The sequence below is a fragment of the Delphinus delphis genome, chromosome 14 (genome assembly GCF_949987515.2).
Source record: "Delphinus delphis chromosome 14, mDelDel1.2, whole genome shotgun sequence".
Classification (NCBI taxonomy): domain Eukaryota; kingdom Metazoa; phylum Chordata; class Mammalia; order Artiodactyla; family Delphinidae; genus Delphinus; species Delphinus delphis.
Genome location: NC_082696.1, coordinates 87,799,272 through 87,818,231, shown reverse-complemented (window position 1 = coordinate 87,818,231; position 18,960 = coordinate 87,799,272). Strand labels below are relative to the sequence as shown.

Genomic DNA, 18,960 nt, shown 5'->3' with positions numbered 1-18,960 from the left:
ATGGAAAAGCTTTATGGTATTGTTTGACCCGCTCTCTAGATCTCCCTGAACTCTGGTATGCTGTGCAAATTATTCACCCTGGGATGAGGCATGCAATTCCTCTTCACCCATTGTTTGCTGCTGAAAGCCTGAGTGGCTGGGAGCCATCTTTCTGAATAAAGCAGGCAGAGAAAGTGTGGGAAGGGAGCAAGCCCGTCAATCATGAGGTGCACAGCGTTCTGGACGAAGCCTCTAAATTCCATGATGATCTCAGTAAAATGAGTTCAGGATATTTTAACCCCACTGTTTTGATCCCATGTTTAGGAATAAAAACATTTACATCTCTCTTAAACTAACTTGAAAGTGTGTCTGGTGTATAGAAAGTATTTTCCAGAGAAAACCCCGTTAAATAAATTTAATATTTTTACTGATTTTCTGTTCATTGCAGTTAACTCTTTCAATTTTTCCCCATCTTTACTCTGATGATACTGTAGGGATCAGTGTTTTAGTGATGACAAGCACTTTTTATGTCAAAATTAACCTTCGTATCTGCATCGTGAGCTGTCTTCCATGGCCACACTTTCTGCCAGGCTCAATTTTGCAAGATCCAAATTTTGTCAATTTTCATTCTTTCATTTCTTTATAGTCATTTATAAATGTACTGTCAGTTTTTGCTATTGCTAGTTGTCTTGTTTTCTATCATATTTAATTTTCCTAAGTTAATTTGTAGTTTTCAATATTACCAATACAATCTGATTTTTCAAAACGTCTTTTAACTAAAACAGCGTCATGCATTAAGTTAGAGCTGTTCCCAGTATTATTATGCTGGTCCTTTCTTCTAGTAACCTTTCTATGGATTGGGTAAAAGAGACATAGTTTGTGTTTACATCTGGATGCAAAAAGCAAGACAAATGTGAACCTGGGTCCTTGGCGCGTTCAAAATAACAGAGTTAAAACATCATGCTCTGTGGCAAGCTGGTTGGCTTTTTAAGGATAGAAATTTTTGTTTTGTAAATGTGACAGGCTTATGGTTCCTATATTTTTTACTTCCATTTTGTTTTTTCATAAATTTATGAAAATTTCTCTGACAAGATAAGTTTTCCCCCAGCTCCTCGAACGGGATTTTCCGTCTAATGATTTTCCATTCAAGCTCTACTGTATTGAATTCCTTTAGGGTGGAATTTTGTTTCTGACAATAATCTTACTCTTTTCTAATGACTTCTGCAAATTTCACATTGAAGTCCAGGAGAAGAGTAAAGATAAAGTTAGATTTAGTTTTGCAATTCATCCTAGACATTGCAAGTGAAAAAAACCCTTGACTATTCATTTGTATTCTCCTTTCTCAGAAAAACACTTTAAAAAAGAGAGATTGTAAAACAAGGTTCTGAGGGATTGATGAATCAAGACAGGGGATTGAATTCTAGGATTCCAGAATTAGGACAATCTAAACCTCCTTTGTGGAAGAGCATTTGGTTTGGAGAGTGCTTGAAATGCCACAAGACCAGAGAAAGTACAGAACAGATCTTCACCACATGCCTGTGAGCTATTATTCTACTTGGCACTGCATCCTACAATGTGGCCTGCTGCTGGCTTGAGGCTTAAATCAACAAGTAAAGGTTTTAGAAGAGCACAGCAGGTGCTGGCTGGCTATCATTTTTTAGTGGGTACTGTCATGGTCCCTGCAGTTAGGAAACATTCCTGGTCCTTAAGGGGCTCATCTTGGTCTGGGGAATGACTAGCCACAATTACCCGACAGTGCTTGTTAAGGGCTGAGATAGAGGTCCGCCCAAGCTGCTGTGGAGGCACATAACCTAAACCAGTGGTTTTCAAACTTTTTCGTCTCAGAACCCCTCTTCGCTCTTAAAAATTACTGAGGGACTTCCAAGAGTTTTTGTTTATATGGGTTAGTGATATGTATTCATATTTACCGTCTTAGAAATTAAACCTAAGAACAATAAAGAAATTAAAAAAACCGAAATTCATTGTTACCATAAATATTTATTATGAAAAATACATTTACCAACAAAATTTAATGAAAGAGTGGCATTGTTTTAAATTTTTGCAAGTATCTGCATTGTCGGGCTTCACGGAGAATGGCTGGATTCTCCTTTCTGCTTCTGCCTTAAATCGGTTGCTACACGCTGTTTCGGTTGAGGGAGATGAAGAAAATTGGGCCTTATACATATGCCATTGCAAAAGAACTGGAGACCCTCTGAAAGGGCTTGGGGGCCCCTCCGGAGATTCTCTGGCCACACTTGGTAACTGCTGACTTAGATCGGGAACATTTCTTGGAGGAGGCAGCTTGAGTCCTGAACGCAGACCGGCTCGCTAACAGGGGAACGACGAGGGCGAGGCGATTCACGACGGGACTGCGGTGCAAAGCCCGCAGGGATTCGTGGGCAAGGGGCTCAGTCCGCGCCACCCTCGCCCGCCATTCTGGAACACACACTCAATTCGTAAAAAGCACCTAAGGGGGAGCAGATCTGCCCATCAATATCACATTAAGCAGGAAGCTCTAGCGGTTACTACAACCGAGAAAAAGCAACTGTGTGTAGCCTTAGCCCTGGCCCGGGCGGTGCCGCGCCCTCGGAAGCCCGGGAGGCTCGCAGCGCGCAGGCGCGGCGCGGCCCCGGAACGGTAAACAGTGCGGTCACGTGACGCGACCCCGCTCCAGCCCCCGCGCCGTCGCCGCACGCCGATGGCTGCGGGGTCTTGCGCCGCCACAAGGTCCCCACAAGGCGAGCGACCCTCGGGCGCTGGGCGGCGGCGGCTGCAACGAGGTTAAGGAGGGCGGCGCGGAAAACGGGACGGCGTGGTCCGCAGTGGCCGCCCGGGCCGTGAGGAAGCAGAGGCTGTGGCAGCGACGCCTGCGTCCTGCGCGTACCCCCTCTCGGCGTAGCCGGCCCCCTCCTCCGCGGCGGCGCGGCCACCATCTTCCTCTCGCTGCCAGTGGTAGCGCTCGTCGGCGGAGCTGGTGAGTTGCGGCGCGGCCGCGGCCGGGCGACGGGCGGCCCTCCCCTCCCCCAACCCCAGCCCCGCGCCTCCGCGGCCTCCCGCCCTCCCGCGGCCGCACTCCGCGCCTTCCTCCCGCGCAGCGGGAAGCAGCGGGAAGGCGCCTCTCGGCTTCTTGCGCGCCGCCCTCGGCCCGCCCGCGCCGCCTCTGCCGCCCGGGACCGTTTGGGCCGCTGTGGCGGGGCCGCCGGGCGGAGGGTCGGGGCCTCGGCCTCCCCGCCGGCTCCGCGCCCGGGCCTCGGGGTGAGTGCGCCGCCGCGCGGGCGCGCAGGCCGGGCGGCACGGCGGGCGCTGCCGGGGAGGCCCAGCCCGCAGGCCCCGACCCGGCCCTTCGGCATCGAGCTTTGGGCCCCGGCCCGGCAGCCGGCTCTGGCCTTGGCCGCGAAGCCGAGCCGGGTGCCCGCTGGTGGGGACGAGGAGTCGGCGCTCCATCCACCCTCCTGCGACCGCGCGCTTTTGTGCTCAGGACCTAAACTGTCGACTCCTTTTGCATAGTTTGAAATGAGAAGCCAGGAATCTGGCCTTCGATAATACGTGTAATTTAACGAGCCACTTGTCGATACGTGGGTGTTCATGGTGCTAAATAACTGATCACCTGACCCGGGGGGCGGGGAGGAGGGAGAAAGGGAGGGAATGTTGGTACCGCGCACAGTCCAGTGCCCCTTCTTTTCCCCAGCTGTGTATTGCCGGGTCCGATGACTTTTTCCCCATCTTTGAGTTTTTAAATGCTGTTTTTCGAAGACCGTGATTCGAAGTAATTTGAGTGTGTGCTTATTGGTGCTCAGGAATCGTTTGCAGAACATGATCATGAATAGTCATTAATGTAAGTGGCAGCAACGACTTACTATCTTCCTAGTCTTGATCTTCATCACATGTAGAGATGCTTAATTTAAAATGAAACATCGGTAGCTGATCCTTAGCAAATACGAACTTTAGCACGTTATTTTGGGATGGGGGGGTGGAGATACAGTCAGCTACTTAGGGAGTGCTTAGATAGTACATTGTTCTACTTAGTTACTGTTTTGGGTTCTAACTTGTCTTCGCTTTTCTAAACTGGTTGTTTGAGATCTTCCAAAACTGTGTCTCCATTACTCATTCATTACCTACCGTTTTTTGATTATTGAATGAAGTGTTTGGGATTGTGAAAATGTTGGTAGATATGTTTCTCTGGTAGAGACTAGTCAAAGAACCAGGAAATCTTTGCAGCATTCTTGTTTTTGAATTTGACTCTTCATTCCAGAGCATAAAAGGTGTTGTGTTGTGAAGATTATTGTTTCAGATAGTGATTACTTAACCGTCATTACCACTTAGACCTTTCTTAATTATTATTTTTCCCCAGTTCTCTTTACTGGCCATATATTACGATAATGAATTTTCTCTCCATCAGCATCTTCATCATCACTATTTTAAAATATATACTCCATTTCCCCATGATAGTAACAGAATTTAAGGAAGTACTTTTAATAGCTATCATTGCGCTGATGAAGCCACACACAGTTCAGTCAGTTCCTTAGCAGCGGAAAGACAGACACTCAACTGAAGTGAGCCAGTTGTTAAGTATGCAGAACTACAGCCTTAGAGTTTAAGCTTTATTTGGTAGCTGTATGGGAGATTTGTGAGAAGGATAACACATGAGTTAGTGATGGGACAAGTTTTCCCCTGTTCCGTGCATGTTTTGTAGGTCCATTTACTGAAGAGCTTGAAAATATAATTTATTATACTGCTTTTACATACTTTTGGAGGATAGTGAACTTCCTTATCGATCACACTGAATTAGTTATGCATTCTGTGCTGTTGGGATAGACCTCAGATAACTGTCTAGCTTATCCTGTGATATACTCATCTGTTGCATGTTCAGATAAGTCAACCTATGAGAAGTGGTTTGTGTAAATGTAGGTGAAAAATAGCTTTGGTCCGAAGCAACTTTCAGGATAGAAAAATGGAAAGGAAGTTGTTTTTATGTTAATCATTTAAGACCATAATATTAAAATTTGAATTGTATTGAGTATTGAAATCAGGGAAGGTTGATAATTTTTGACATATAATAGCATGCTAATAAAACTTCTTGATAAAAGTTAGTTTTGGGGTACTAAAATATAGATATTATTTATCTTCCTTGACATGGTAACTTGGTGCTTGCCTTTGTGATACATTTTGCTTTCTTTTTTTTTTTTTGCGGTACGTGGACCTCTCACTGTTGTGGCCTCTCCCGTTGTGGAGCACAGGCTCCGGATGCGCAGGCTCAGCGGCCATGGCTCGCGGGCCCAGCCGCTCTGCGGCATGTGGGATCTTCCCGGACCGGGGCACGAACCCGTATCCCCTGCATCGGCAGGCGGACTCTCAACCACTGCGCCACTAGGGAAGGCCCAGTTTGCTTTCTTAAATGTGCTATTTTTATTATTTTTTTCTTTACACAGATTTCTCACGAAATCTTTTTTACTTAATTTTTGTCTGGAGGTAAGATCTTTATTATATTTAATGAAGAAATGAGGTTTATTGATTAGCATTTCAGGTTTGTGGCTTACCACCACACAGTGTCAGGGAGTGCAAGGTTCTTGGAGTGCTGACTTCTAAATATTTTTGTTCATCTACATCTCATCAATTCTTTTGGACACGTGGTTGCTGGATTTCTTTTCTGCAACAGTACATCTTGGGCTCTATTTCTTTCATTTCTTCTTTGAGCACCCTCTGAGAATCCTGGAGTATCTTTTCAGAAGCATAGACAATTTATTTTTTAACTACAAAAAATGACTTGGCAAGTAGTTACACATTTCTGATGCTGTTGCATTTTTAAGAACAGCAAAAAAACTTCTCTCTTAATGTTGCCCTTTGATTACACAGCGAATGATATTGACAGTATTGATTTGATTCAAAATATTTGAGACCCAGGTGCTGTTTGTACACTCCAGGAACATCATAATCTAGGTTGAGAAACCAGATTCAGACATGAGATGTTAAATCACTGTATTAAGAGTTAAAAGAGGAAGATATTTCAAGAGTTACAAAACACATTGTGTGAGGAATTGCCAAATGTATAGACTGGACAATTATGGCCATGCATCATGTATTTAATATCGATCATTTTTTAATGGTCGGGATTAAAAGTTTTATGATCGTTTGTATAATGGAGAGAGGATGGAGAGAAATAGTTAAGCAAAAACTTCAAAATAGTATCCTGAAGTTTTATCTTTTGGCACAGTCTAACTTTATTAGGAAAATTTTGAATGGCTTAGTAGATTGTACAGAAAAGCTAAAGTTTTAATTCACTCATAATTTGTATGAGATGGCCACATGAAACCATTCTAAAATTGTAGTTTTTGAAAATAAATTGTGAAGTTTGTGGTCGATCACTTCCAAACTGATGTTTGTTCCATATACACTGAGGACAGCCATTTTATTTTTTATATGTAGGGAGTGGCTAAGTGCATATTTCCCAATTTATTTTGGAAGTGGGCATGTCACTTTGTTTCCAGTATTTTGATATGTGTTATGAATGTAGACTGCATAAAGTATAGTAGTTTAGAAGTGCAGGCTCAGGAATCTCACTGCCTGGATTCCAGTTTGGGTATACGGGCATACCTCTTGTATTGTGCTTCGCAGATACTGCGTTTTTTACAAATTGAAGGTTTGTGGCAATCAAGCATGGAGCAAATCTATTGCCGCCGCCCATTTTTTAAACAGCATTTGCTCACTTTGAGTCTTCTCTGTCACATTTTGGTAATTCTCACAATATTTCAAACTTTTGCATTATTACTCTATTTGTTATGGTGTTTTGTGATCGGTGTTGATGTTACTATTGTCATTATTTTGGGGCACCACAAATCACAACTCTGTAAGATGGTGAACTTAATTGTAAATGTGTGTGTGTTCTGACTGCTCCACCGACTGGCTGTTCCTCTCTCCCTCCCTCTCCTTGCGCCTCCCTATTCCTTGAGATGCAACAATATTGAAATTAGGCCAATTAATAACTCTACAATGGCCAGTAAGTGTCTAAGTGAAAGGAAGAGTCCGTGTCTCTCACTTTAAATCAAAAGTTAGAAATGATTAAGCTTAGTGAGGAAGGCATGTTGGAAGCCGAGATAGGCCAAAAGCTCGGCCTCTTGTGCCAAACAGCCAAGTTGTGGATGCAAATGAAAAGTTCTTGAAGGAAATTAAACGTGCTATTCCGGTGAACACATGAATGAAGAGAGTGAAACAGCCTTACTGCTGTTACGGAGAAAGTTTTAGTAGTCTGGAAAGAAGATCAAACCAGCCACAACATTCTCTTAACCCAAAGTCTAATCCAGAGCAAGGCCTTATTAACTCTCTTCAATCTTGTGAAGGTTGAGAGAGGTGGGAAGATACAGAAAGAAAACTTGAAATTAGCAGAGGTTGGTTCATGAGGTCTAAGGAAAGAAGTCATTTCCGTAACATAGAAATGCAAGGTGAAGCAGCAAGTGCTGATGTAGAAGCTGCAGCAAGTTATCCAGAAGATCTGGCTAAGATAATTCATGAGGGTGGCTACCTTAAACAACAGGTTTTCAGTTTAGTCAAAACAGCCTTCTATTGGAAGAAGATGCCATCTAGGATGTTCATAGCTAGAGAGGAGAAGTCAGTGCCTGGTTTCAAAGGACAGGCTGGCTCTCCAGTTAGGGGCTATTGCAGCTGGTGACTTCAAGTTGAAGCCTGTGCTCATTCACCATTCTGAAAATCCTAGGGCCCTTAAAAATTATGCTAAATCTGCTCTGCCTGTGCTCTGTAAATGGAACAAGAAAGCCTGCATGACAGCACATCTCTTTACAACATGGTTTACTGAATATTTTAAGCTCACTGTTGACCTACTGTCAGAAAAAAAGATTCCTTTCAAAGTATCACTGCTGACTGACAATGCACCTGGTCACCCAAGAGCCCTGATGGAGATGGACAGTGGGATGAATGGTTTTCATGCCTGCTCACACAACATCCATTCTGCAGCCCATGGATCAAGGAGTCACTTCAACTTTCAAGTCTTATTTTGTAAGAAATACATTTTGTAAGGCTATAGCTGCCATAGATACTGATTCCTCTGAGGGACCTGGGAAGAGTTAGTTGAAAACCTTCTGGAAAGGATTCACCATTCTAGATGCCATTAAGAACATCGTGATTCATGGGAAGAGGTCAGAATATCAAGATACACAGGAGTTTGGAAGAAGTTGATTCCAGTCCTTTGAAGGGTTCAGAGCTTCAGTGGCAGAAGTAATTGTAGTTGTGGCAGTAGCAAGAGAACCAGAATTAGGAGTGGAGCCTGAAGATGGGACTGAACTGCTGCAATCTCATGATAAAACTTGAATGGATGAGGAGTTGCTTCTGATTGATGAGCAGAGAAAGTGGTTTCTTGAGAAGAAATCTACTCCTGGTGAAGATGCTGTGAAGATTGTTGAAATGACAGCAAAGGATTTAGATATTGCATAAACTTAATTGATAAAGCAGCTACAGGGTTTGAGAAGACTGACTCCAATTTTGAAAGAAGTACTGCGGTGGGTAGCATGCTATCAAACAGTGTGTCATGCTGTAGAGACATTGTGGAAGGAAGAGTCAGTCATTGCAGCAGACCTCATTGTCTTCTGGTTTCAAGAAATTGCCGCAGCTGCGCCAACCTTGAGCAGCCACCACCCTGGTCAGCCAGCGCCACCAGCATCGAGGCAGGACCCTCCACCAGCAAGACGATTACAGCTTGCTGAAGGCTCAGATGATGGTTAGCATTTTTTAGCAATAAAGTATTTTTAACTAAGTTTTATACATTGTTTTTTTAGACATAATGCTATTGCATATTTAATAGACTACAGTATATTGTAAACATAGCTTTTATATGCGCTGGGAAACCAAAAAATTGGTGTGACTTGCTTTATTGCGTGCAATATTCACTCTGTTGTGGTGGTCTGGAACCAACACTGCAGTATCTTTGAGGTACATCTGTCCTGGGTATGTGACCTACACAATGATCTGGGCCTCAGTTTGCTCCTCTGCAAAATAGAAGTAATAATTGCACCTACCTCACAGGGTTGTTGTGAGAAACCAATGAGATTCTGATACAGTATAGTTAGCACAGAGCCTGGCACATAGTACATGCTCAGTACATGTTAGCTTGGTCTGTTATCACTTAGGCCATAGTGTTGATGACTTGTACTGTTTCTGTGGTTAATCCAAACTGCTAGAGCCTCTCATAATGACAGTAGGGAATGGTTGTAAACTTGGAAAGTAATTTTCTTACTAATAGCTAAGTAATTCTGCTTTTGCCAGTCTCAACTTGATAGTTCTTTTTCTAGGTTCTTAGGTCTGCTTTGGTCTTAGTATGGCAGTCATCTTGGATTCTTATGTATTCTTTTTACCTGATAAATTCAGAAACAAAGTTAACGATCCTTGTTTTTTCTTATGTAGTCTTGCTGGTAGATTCTAACCAATGAAACTGGACCAGAATTTGAAATGGGTGTGTAGAGCAGGTGATGAGGTTGCATTGCTTCTAGAATTGTACTTTTTAGAATTGTGTTACACCACATGTCTCAACCATTTAGTGATTTTCCTTGACTTTGTCTTGGAAGGATAACTTATTCATCTTTAACATTGTTATATCATGGTGGTGAAGAACTGACCTTTGTGTCAGCGGATTTGAGTTCTAGCTCTGTCATTTATTCTGTAATATTGGGTGTAACTTTGCTAAGCTTTAGCTTTTCTCTTATAAATTGAGAATAATAATAACAGCTGCTTAATTGTGTGGCTGTGAAGTTTAATGACATTATACATTTTAGTTAGCACGGTGCCTGGCACATAATAAATAGTGAATTTAACTGTGTGAGGAGATAATGCAGGACAGTGGTAAGTGCACTGACTTTTTTTTTTTTTTTTTTTGCGGTACGCGGGCCTCTCACGTTGCGGAGCACAGGCTCCGGACGCGCAGGCTCAGCGGCCATGGCTCACGGGCCCAGCCACTCCGCGGCATGTGGGATCTTCCCGGACCGGGGCAGGGACCCGCGTCCCCTGCATCTGCAGGCGGTCTCCCAACCACTACACCACCAGGGAAGCCCTGCATTGACTTTTGAATGAAAATTTTTGCGTTCAGATTTCAGCTTCACCACTTACTATAGCAAGTAATTTAACCTCTCTGATTCCAGTTTTATTTATTTTTGTATAATCAAGATTATAATATAGCATTGTTGTGAGGAATAAATAAATGTAGAGCAGAGTTTCTTAACCTCAGCACTGTTTTTTGGCTGGCTAATTCTTTGTGGTGGGGCTTTCCTAGTGCACTGTAGTATGTTTACTAGATGCCAGTAGCATGCCCTCCAGTTTTGATGACCAAAAATATCTCCATTTTCGAATTAAGCCAGATGTCCTCTGGAGAGGCTTAATCACCTCTGATGCTCTGATGGAGAACTAATGTAAAGCATGTCGACCGTTGCCTGTCCTGAAGTTAGAGCACATTAAGTTTTATATATTATCATTGTTTTAGTAGTGGTACCTTTTTTTTTCCTACTGCTCCTACTACTGCCTGTTAGAAATTTGCTAATAGTGAGCATGCCTGATGAATTGACAGCTTAATTTAATCTATGGTGTAGGGGTCAGAAGGCAACAAGCAGTTCCATTCTCAGTGCCTTTGCATTTAGGTCTTTGCCTGAATAGCTGTTCCCCATTTATGCGTGGATCACTCCCTCATTTCAGGTTTTGGCTCACATGTTGCCCTTATTAGCAAGGCCTTCATTTACTGTCTTACATAGAATGCTCTCCTTCTCCCATCACTATTACAGTGTTTAATTATTCTTCATAGATTTTATAATCTCCTGATACATATTTGTCCCCCCACCAACATACTCATACACACGCGCACGTGCACCTTCGATAGCTTTAGTGACTTATTGGTAGGCTTATTCTGTGCAGTTTTTTTAAGGAAGATATGATAAAGTGCATAGTTTTACTTTCAGGATGTTTTTGAGAAGTTGAGGTAGTCAATTTTAGTTTGCTCTTAATTTAAAGGGGATTTTGGTAGAAGTGTAATTTTTTTCCCCTGTTGGTGTTTTCTAAATCTTTTTGCATTCGAAACACTTAGAAAACAATATACACTGGTTTTATCAGTGTAAATGAAATTTGGCTGCAGTATAATTCTCTGAGTGACAGATGAAGCAAGTGGGAAATACCTCTGGACTCAGATTAAATTTTATTCAGGGTGTTAGTACTGATACTTATTTTTAGTTGTATTCTGAGTCTTTCTAAATGGTCCATTAGAACCAAACTCTGGCATTCATAATTAGCACCTGCTGTTCTTTTGCCTGGAGTAGCCTCTGGACCTTTAGGACCAATCTCACATGTCACCTGCTTAGCCTTTCTTGGCCTCATGGATTTTACCTTCCTCTGTGGTACTGAGAGCCCTTCAGCATGACACTTTCATATTTTGTTGTGATGTTTATATGTTGTATTTGTTTATATGTCCATACTTGATTTTGGGTTATGAGTTCCTTTGTTTTAATTACTAAATTTGTAATGCCAAATGTAAGGAAGCATTTAAGTAAAATTTCAGTAAAATATCAGAAATTTGTTTGTTTATTTATTTACTTATTTTTTGGCTGTTTTGCGTGTCCTGTGGGATCTTAGTTCCCCAACCAGGGATTGAACCTGGGCCCTCAGATGTGAAAGCGCAGAGTCTTAACCACTGGACCGCCAGGAATTTGTTTAAATCAAGCAGTTTGTTTAACAGAGACACTGAATCATCTCTTAAATTTCTCAATTAGATCGATTATCTTTGTCTGTCTACATGGCTAGGTATTTCAGGACATTGTATTTTAGGTTAGTGTTCTTTTTTTTTTTTAAGACCTTATTTTGGAGTAGTTTTAGATATATAGAAAGATTGCAAACATAGTGTAGAATTCCCATATACCCTTTATCTAGGTTTCTTGATTGTTACATCTGACATAATACTAATGTCTTTATCAGAACTAGAGGTTAACATTAGTATTAACTAAACTCCAGACTTTATTCTGATTTCACCAGTTTTGTTTTTCCACTACTGTCCTTTTTCTGTTCCATGACCCAAATCAGGATACCACATTGCGTTTAGTAGATTAGTGTGTTCGTGTTAAAGTAAGGTTAATATTTCTACAATTGGCTAACATTTGTTTTACAATTTAGCATGGAGAGTTTTAATTTTATTTTTGATATATTGAGCACTTGATATCTAAAACTGATTTTTTAAAATAAATGACTTTTATATTTCCATTCATTGCACTTTTAAGATAATCTTGCGATATGGCTGTATACTGTGATTTTGGGCATTCTTCCTTTGGAATTGGCTCCTGAGCCTGTTGGAACGACTTAAGAAAATTCAGTCTTACCAATTTATAACAATTTCACAGAACAGTTCTGTAGAAATTGTTTTCTTTGGACCCATAAGTTTGGGGTGCTTTATACCATATTTTGTCTTGTAAGATCCCCAGTTGCATTGGCATATTAAAGGTGTCTTCCACAATGGTACCTGGTTAGTGAACACTTTCTGAATAAATTAAAGGTATTAAACGTAACTCTGTTATACCAGTCTTTCTCAACATTTGACGTTTTTATGCTAATCTGTTTATTTAATCCAGGGCAACACACTTTATATAAGTCATACTAGTTTTGGCGGAAGAAAACCCACCCCATACTGGAAAATTAGGTTCACCCATCTTATTTACAGTGTGCTTTACTTTTTTTTTAAAAAAATTGATCTTTAAAGACTAAATATTGTCTGCTATCGAGATTAAAAAATATGCCACAGGCTCTGAAGGCACGTTTTAGTAAAAGAGTTTAGTAAAAGATTCACTAATAGTATAATTGAAAAAGCAATATATTGCTCATTTAGATCACCCTTTAGAATGGGCTGGTTTTCGGTATAGCTAGGTGATTTTGAGCCGTGTTAACTGTACCTTCTGAATATTGTGAATGTCCCCACCACTTAAATGTACACAGGCAGAAGTTGGTGCAACAGAAAGACTAACCTCAGGTGAAGTTTGTAGAATTTCCCAGACTTGTGTTGCTATGGGAATGAGTGTGTTGTCAGTAGATTCAGCATATTGTTTTTATAAGGAAAGTCAACCATTTGTTTCTAGAGCTGGAATTGCCTTTTTTTCTTCATCTGGGATGCAACTCTGAAGAGGAGGTTGTTTCGGCTTGTGGTAAACTTTGGATTCCAGCATATTCAGATAAACAAATTTGTTGATAGTTCTAGCTGATTAATTTTGTAATTAATATTTAGTAATGTAATATTTAGTAATGTTTTTGTAAGTTATTTTTAATTACCAGAAATTTATTATACTAAAATTTCTTTGGAACCTAAAAATGTATTAGTGGAAGTATTGGTGATATATGATAATTGAGCCTTTCTTAGGTGCTGAGATCAGATAGTTTCAGGGAATTAAAACTTTTCCTGACTTTTCATCGCCATTGTAGCTCACAGTTTTCTCTAAATGTTATAAAGAATGCATGTAAGCTAATCAGCCAATCAAACAGTTAACATTTTATTTCGGTGCTTTATTAATATTTCAATATAAATAAGTTGCAAAATTTGAGAAGAGATACTGAAATCCTATATTTAGCAGAGGATTAACTTTTGCGAGAATGAGGAAATTTTCTTTCCTTTTCTTTAAATTTTAAATTGAGTTACAGTGAACTGCATCCATTTAAAATGAACGGATTGGTGAATTTTGGTGGGTACATACACTCATAAAACCACTACCACAATCCAGATTTAGGACATTTTCATCATCTTGCAAAATATATTCCTGTTCCTTTGCAGTCAGTTCCCTCTCTTATCCAAGGCCCCAGGCAACTACTGATTTGTTGGAAAATGTTTTTAAAGAAGAACCTTTAATGAGTCAAATCTAGTCAATTTCTAGCTTTGTAGCTCAGTGTGAAAGGGTAGAGTTACCACCTTGGGCTATGTAGCCTTGCAACCTGGGTTTGAATCTTTGGCTCTGTTTTGTGACTTTGGGGAAGACTATTTAAATGCATTTTGTCTACAAAAACTATTTAAACTATTTAAACTAAAAAACTATTTAAACTATTTAAATGAATTTTGTCTACAAAACAAGGATAGTAATAGAGTGTATTATTTATTATCACTGGGCATAAATGAATTAAAAATGTAGGTAAAATGTTCAGCAGCATATAATATATACCTGGTAAATTGTATAATATTTTTGAACTTCATATTCTCTCATTTTTATAGGGGAAAGAATTCAAGGACAGTTTGAGGAAATTTTGGTAGATTTGGAGCTAAGAATTTTGGAATCCAAGAAGTTCTGGGTTAATTAGTGGAATTTTCTAGCTAACTGAATATTACTAGATTTTATTTAGTTGACTCTTGCCCACCACCCAAAATACATTGGTTCAGTGTTCTCTGAAACCAGCTTTTGATAATCGAGGCTCTTCCAGAGCATGAAGTGACCTTTCCTGAGCAATGCCTGGAGTGTAGGTATAGTTCAAATAGGAGATAAGCTCCATATCTTTATAAACAGCACATAACTCACTAAAATAAATTTAAGTCTCTGATATATTGGTTTGTCATTTATCTCATTTTATCTTAAAAGGGGTTCCCCCCCACAATGTGTGTATGTGCACGTCTGTGCCTGCGTGTATGTAGTTTTTTGAGTTTTGATTTGTTGGGTTTAGTTAATAGTTTCTTTCCGTTTTTTCTCTTTACTCCTACAAAAAAACCTTTTTGTCTTTCTTTAAATAATTTAAATGCATTGTAAATAAGACAAGGCTATTTTACAGTTTTAATAGGTATGGGACAATAATTTAAATGATTTGGTTTTAGCTCTTTTATATGGATTTTTATTAAGCAGTGTCTGAGTCTTAATTTATGAAAAGATTATGGTTAAAAACATATGGTTTTTATGGTTTAAGCCATGTAATTCTTTCAAATGTGTCAAATTAATGGACTATATATACATAGTTTTTTTTTTTCCCCTAAAATGAATTAAGTAAACATTTAATAGGATCTCTGGTAAAATGAAATTTTACATGCATGATGAAGAAACATTGTGTAGCAAAGATTCATACTACATGTCCAAATGTATATTCTAAAAGCAGTGAGGATTTTTTTTAAACCATTCAGAAATACCAAAGTGTGTTCTAGACTCAAAACTATTAAAATAATTTGGTTTTAGGTGATAATCAATTGATAGCTTTATTTCTTATGGTATTTTTTTTGTCTTTCTATAGGGCTGAAAGACACACAGAAGTCTTCATGGATATAGTTGATACATTTAATCATTTAATTCCTACTGAACACTTAGATGATGCCCTATTTCTAGGATCCAACCTGGAGAATGAAGTCTGTGAGGATTTTAGTACAAGTCAAAATGTCTTAGAGGACTCGCTGAAGAACATGCTCAGCGATAAGGATCCTATGCTAGGATCTGCAAGTAACCAGTTCTGTTTGCCTGTTTTGGATAGCAATGATCCCAATTTCCAGATGCCTTGTTCAACAGGTAATTCTTACTTTTTTTTTTTTTTTTTTTTTTTTTTTTTTTAGTCTGCAATTTAAAGTAAAGATTTTTTTTTTAGATGAGGGTAGTACATTTAGGGTTCTTTTCTTTGAATTTAGAGCTCCTTTTCTAGGCATCACAATTAGAATTTAAAATTTAAATTTTCTTCTAAGGAATGTGGAATTATCTTCAAGGATATTGTGGATATAGATAGGGTTACCATATAATTTGTCATCTAGAATGGGATGCTTTTTTGAGAATCATAGGGGGTGCTGTTAATAATTACATCATGACAACAGGTCATGATTGGGACTCTCTAGCAAATAGGGATTGCCTTGCCAATGGGGACATGATGTCATCCCAGGCCTATTGGAGTCAAGGGGAATGGCTGAATTGACCTTTTTCAGTGCCCCTCCCTGCCCTTCAAATTTAATACTTTGTGTGCTCCCATTTCAGATCTTTTAGTATTTTGTATTTGTATTTCAAAACCAGAGAAAGAACTGTAGACCTTTGCTGTCCAGCATAGCAACCACTAGCCACTTATAACTGTTGGCCTAATTGGAGATGAAATGAGTCTGGTCCTAATTGGAGATGTGCTCTAAAATGCACATTTGATTTCAGTGTGAAAAAGAGATTGTAAAATATTTCATCAAGTTTTAAAAATGTAGATTACACATTGAGGTGATATTTTTGGTTAAATAAAATATTGTATTAAAATTAATTTCACCTGTTTTTACCCTTTTTTTTTAAGTGGCTCCTTGAACATTTAAAATTACTTATGTGGCTTGCATTATATTTCCATTGGACAGCACTGCTTTAGGATCTATAGTTGAAGTAACTGAAAGACAGTAGCTTTCAGAGGATAATAACTTTCTGTAGGGCTAATCAAATTCTTAATAAGAGATTACTTCAGAGATACATTAATATGTGGAAAAAATATGTAGGTGTTCCTTTATAAAGCAAAGAAAATATTACAACAAACTTTGGAGCAATTAGCTATTCTGTAAGCTAAAATTAGACGAAGGAAAATCAGCTTCACATGGAGAAGCTAGGCTTTTTTCCCCCTCTCCGTTCCCTAGAGTAGTTCAGGTTTACGTGGTGGTGCTCAGTTTTTCAATAACTCTAGACTTTTTCTGCACTACAGTTTTTCAGTATTTTTCATTTCCTTTTAATATTTTCTGCATAATATTTTGATATAATAATAAAGTCTGGTTTAGGTGGCCTGCTATTCATCAGATTTGTCAGATTCTCTGCCTGAAGACTCAACACTTTGGCTTCTAGGAATATTTTCATTTTAACAACTCCTTAATACTGAAGTCTTTTGAATTGTTTGTTAATAATGGTATATCGCTGAATTATATACATTGTGTTGTGTTATCTCATAGGTTTACATTGTTTTTGTTGTTGTATTCTTAAATGTTTTAAAGCTTTTAAAATTTTGTTTTATGTTTGCACTGTTCCTGTGTCAGTACAATATATCTAATTATTGTGAAGCACTTTTGACACTGGTTATATGCACAAAGTTTCACAGTTTAGTCTAAATTCAGGAAGAACGTTTATTGAATACATATGTGCTTATTACTAGAAATCCAGTAACCGTTTCAGGGATGTTATATTGGGCCTGGAACTGGAAATGTATCATCCTTTTAGACTTTGTTATAAAATTACAGCCCCTTAGAAATACTGGTATTCTTACTTGCAGTCTTTTTTTTTTAATTTCTGTCGATGTGAAAAGTTTTTTTTTTCATATGAAAAGTCTCTTTGGTTGAACATTTCTTTTGCTAATAGAAGACTTAGAACATCTTTATTGAAGTACTTAAATTTTTTTGAGGTCTGATTAATACTGTGTACGATTTCATTGTAAACTATTTTATTTAAGAATCTGTAAGTAGAAATATTTTCTCAATTTTCCTATTTTAAATTTGTTTGCTACAATTTATTTATTTTGGTTTTAAAATAGAACTATTTGTGTTAATATATATGATATATATCTATACGCTTTTAAGATATGTAAGGGAATATGTGGGGGAAACTTAAAATTGTAAAGCTCTTTATAGGATTGCTTAGATCTCATTGTGCCATCAGGCAGGGGATTTATTTTGATTGTTTCAAAGTTCCTTTTGCCCTTTGGGATATTTGGTTTGGTAAAAGGCCAGTATATTTTCTAATGATAGCAAACTGGAAAACATTAAAATTAAAAAAAAATTGTTTTGAAATAGAAATTCTGTTGTAAACTATTTAGTGAAAACCATACATGGACACCTTCTGTAAGTTTCAGCTATTCACAAACTGCTTCAACTTTTTGCTATAAAATAAAAATGACATAGTTCTTACCCAGATGTTTGTACCTGGCTCTATACATTTTTACTACTTGTCTTGACTGAAGCATAGCAGGGAAATGGCTCTATCAGTATTCCTCAGGCCATTGAAAGCTATAGATTATGGTTATTTTGTAACCTTGGTCTTAACAGTGCGAAAGGTAGCAAACAATAACTGCTGTCTTGTTCTCTAGTCTTTTGATGTAGGTTGGTTTGCTGTAGTTGTTAAAGACCAGTTGTTGAATGTCTTGCATTATATTTCGGCTGTCTCCAGAAATCATAGAGAAGCTTTAACAATTATAAAAATAGGAAAGAAAATGATCGATCACTTTTAGTGCTCTGCAGGTGCACAAAAGTTAGGATGCTTACTTACTGTTTCATTTTGAGAGACAGTAAGTAGATTTCTGATCCTCTTTTTGAATGCTTTTGACTCCATAAAGTATTTTTTTATGTAAATGCAGTGTTTGCATATGGTTTTTAGATTTACCCAGCAATGCATTTTATTTTTTAAATTTGTTATTTATTTATTTTTTAAAATATCCTTATTGGAGTATAATTGCTTTACAATGTTGTGTTAGTTTCTGCTGAACAACAAAGTGAATCAGCTATATGTATACATATATCCCAATATCCCCTCCCTCTTGAGCCTCCCTCCCACCCTCCCTATCCCACCCCTCTAGGTCATCGTGAAGCATAGAGCTGATCTCCGTGTGCTATGCAACAGCTGCCCACTAGCCATCCATTTTACGTTTGGTACTGTATATATGTCAATGGTACTCTCTCACTTCGACCCAGTTTCCCCTTCCCCCACCGTGTCCTCAAGTCCGTTCCTCTACGTCTGCATATTTATTCCTGTGCTGCCACTAGGTTCATCAGTACCGTTTTTTTTAGATTCCATATATATGTGTTAGCATATAGTATTTGTTTTTCTCTTTCTGACTTACTTCACTCTGTATGACAGACTCTGGATCCATCTACCTCATTACAAATAACTCAATTTTGTTCCTTTTTATGGCTGAGTAATATTCCATTGTATATATGTGCCACATCTTCTTTATCCATTCATCTGTCGATGGACATTTAGGTCACTTCCATATCCTGGCTATTGTAAATAGTGCTGCAGTAAACACTGTGGTACATGTCTCTTTTTGAATTATGATTTTGTCAGGGTATATGCCCAG

At 38.8% G+C, this 18,960-nt stretch overlaps 1 protein-coding gene across 4 annotated transcripts in view; it reads left to right on the top strand.

The window, feature by feature from the left end:
- The first annotated feature begins 2,625 nt into the window (after positions 1-2,625).
- PHF3 (PHD finger protein 3) overlaps positions 2,626-18,960 on the top strand; it is a 106,247-nt gene continuing 89,912 nt past the window's right edge. Inside the window, exons 1-2 of one of the 4 annotated variants that reach the window (XM_060030413.1) lie at positions 2,626-2,953; positions 15,196-15,464. In XM_060030413.1, coding sequence (XP_059886396.1) covers positions 15,221-15,464 — 244 coding nt within the window. In that variant the 5' untranslated portion in view covers positions 2,626-2,953; positions 15,196-15,220. Of the gene's footprint in view, positions 2,954-3,742; positions 3,815-9,874; positions 15,465-18,960 lie in introns of those variants that run through there. The other 3 variants (XM_060030412.1, XM_060030414.1, XM_060030411.1) reach the window with 3 other exon arrangements.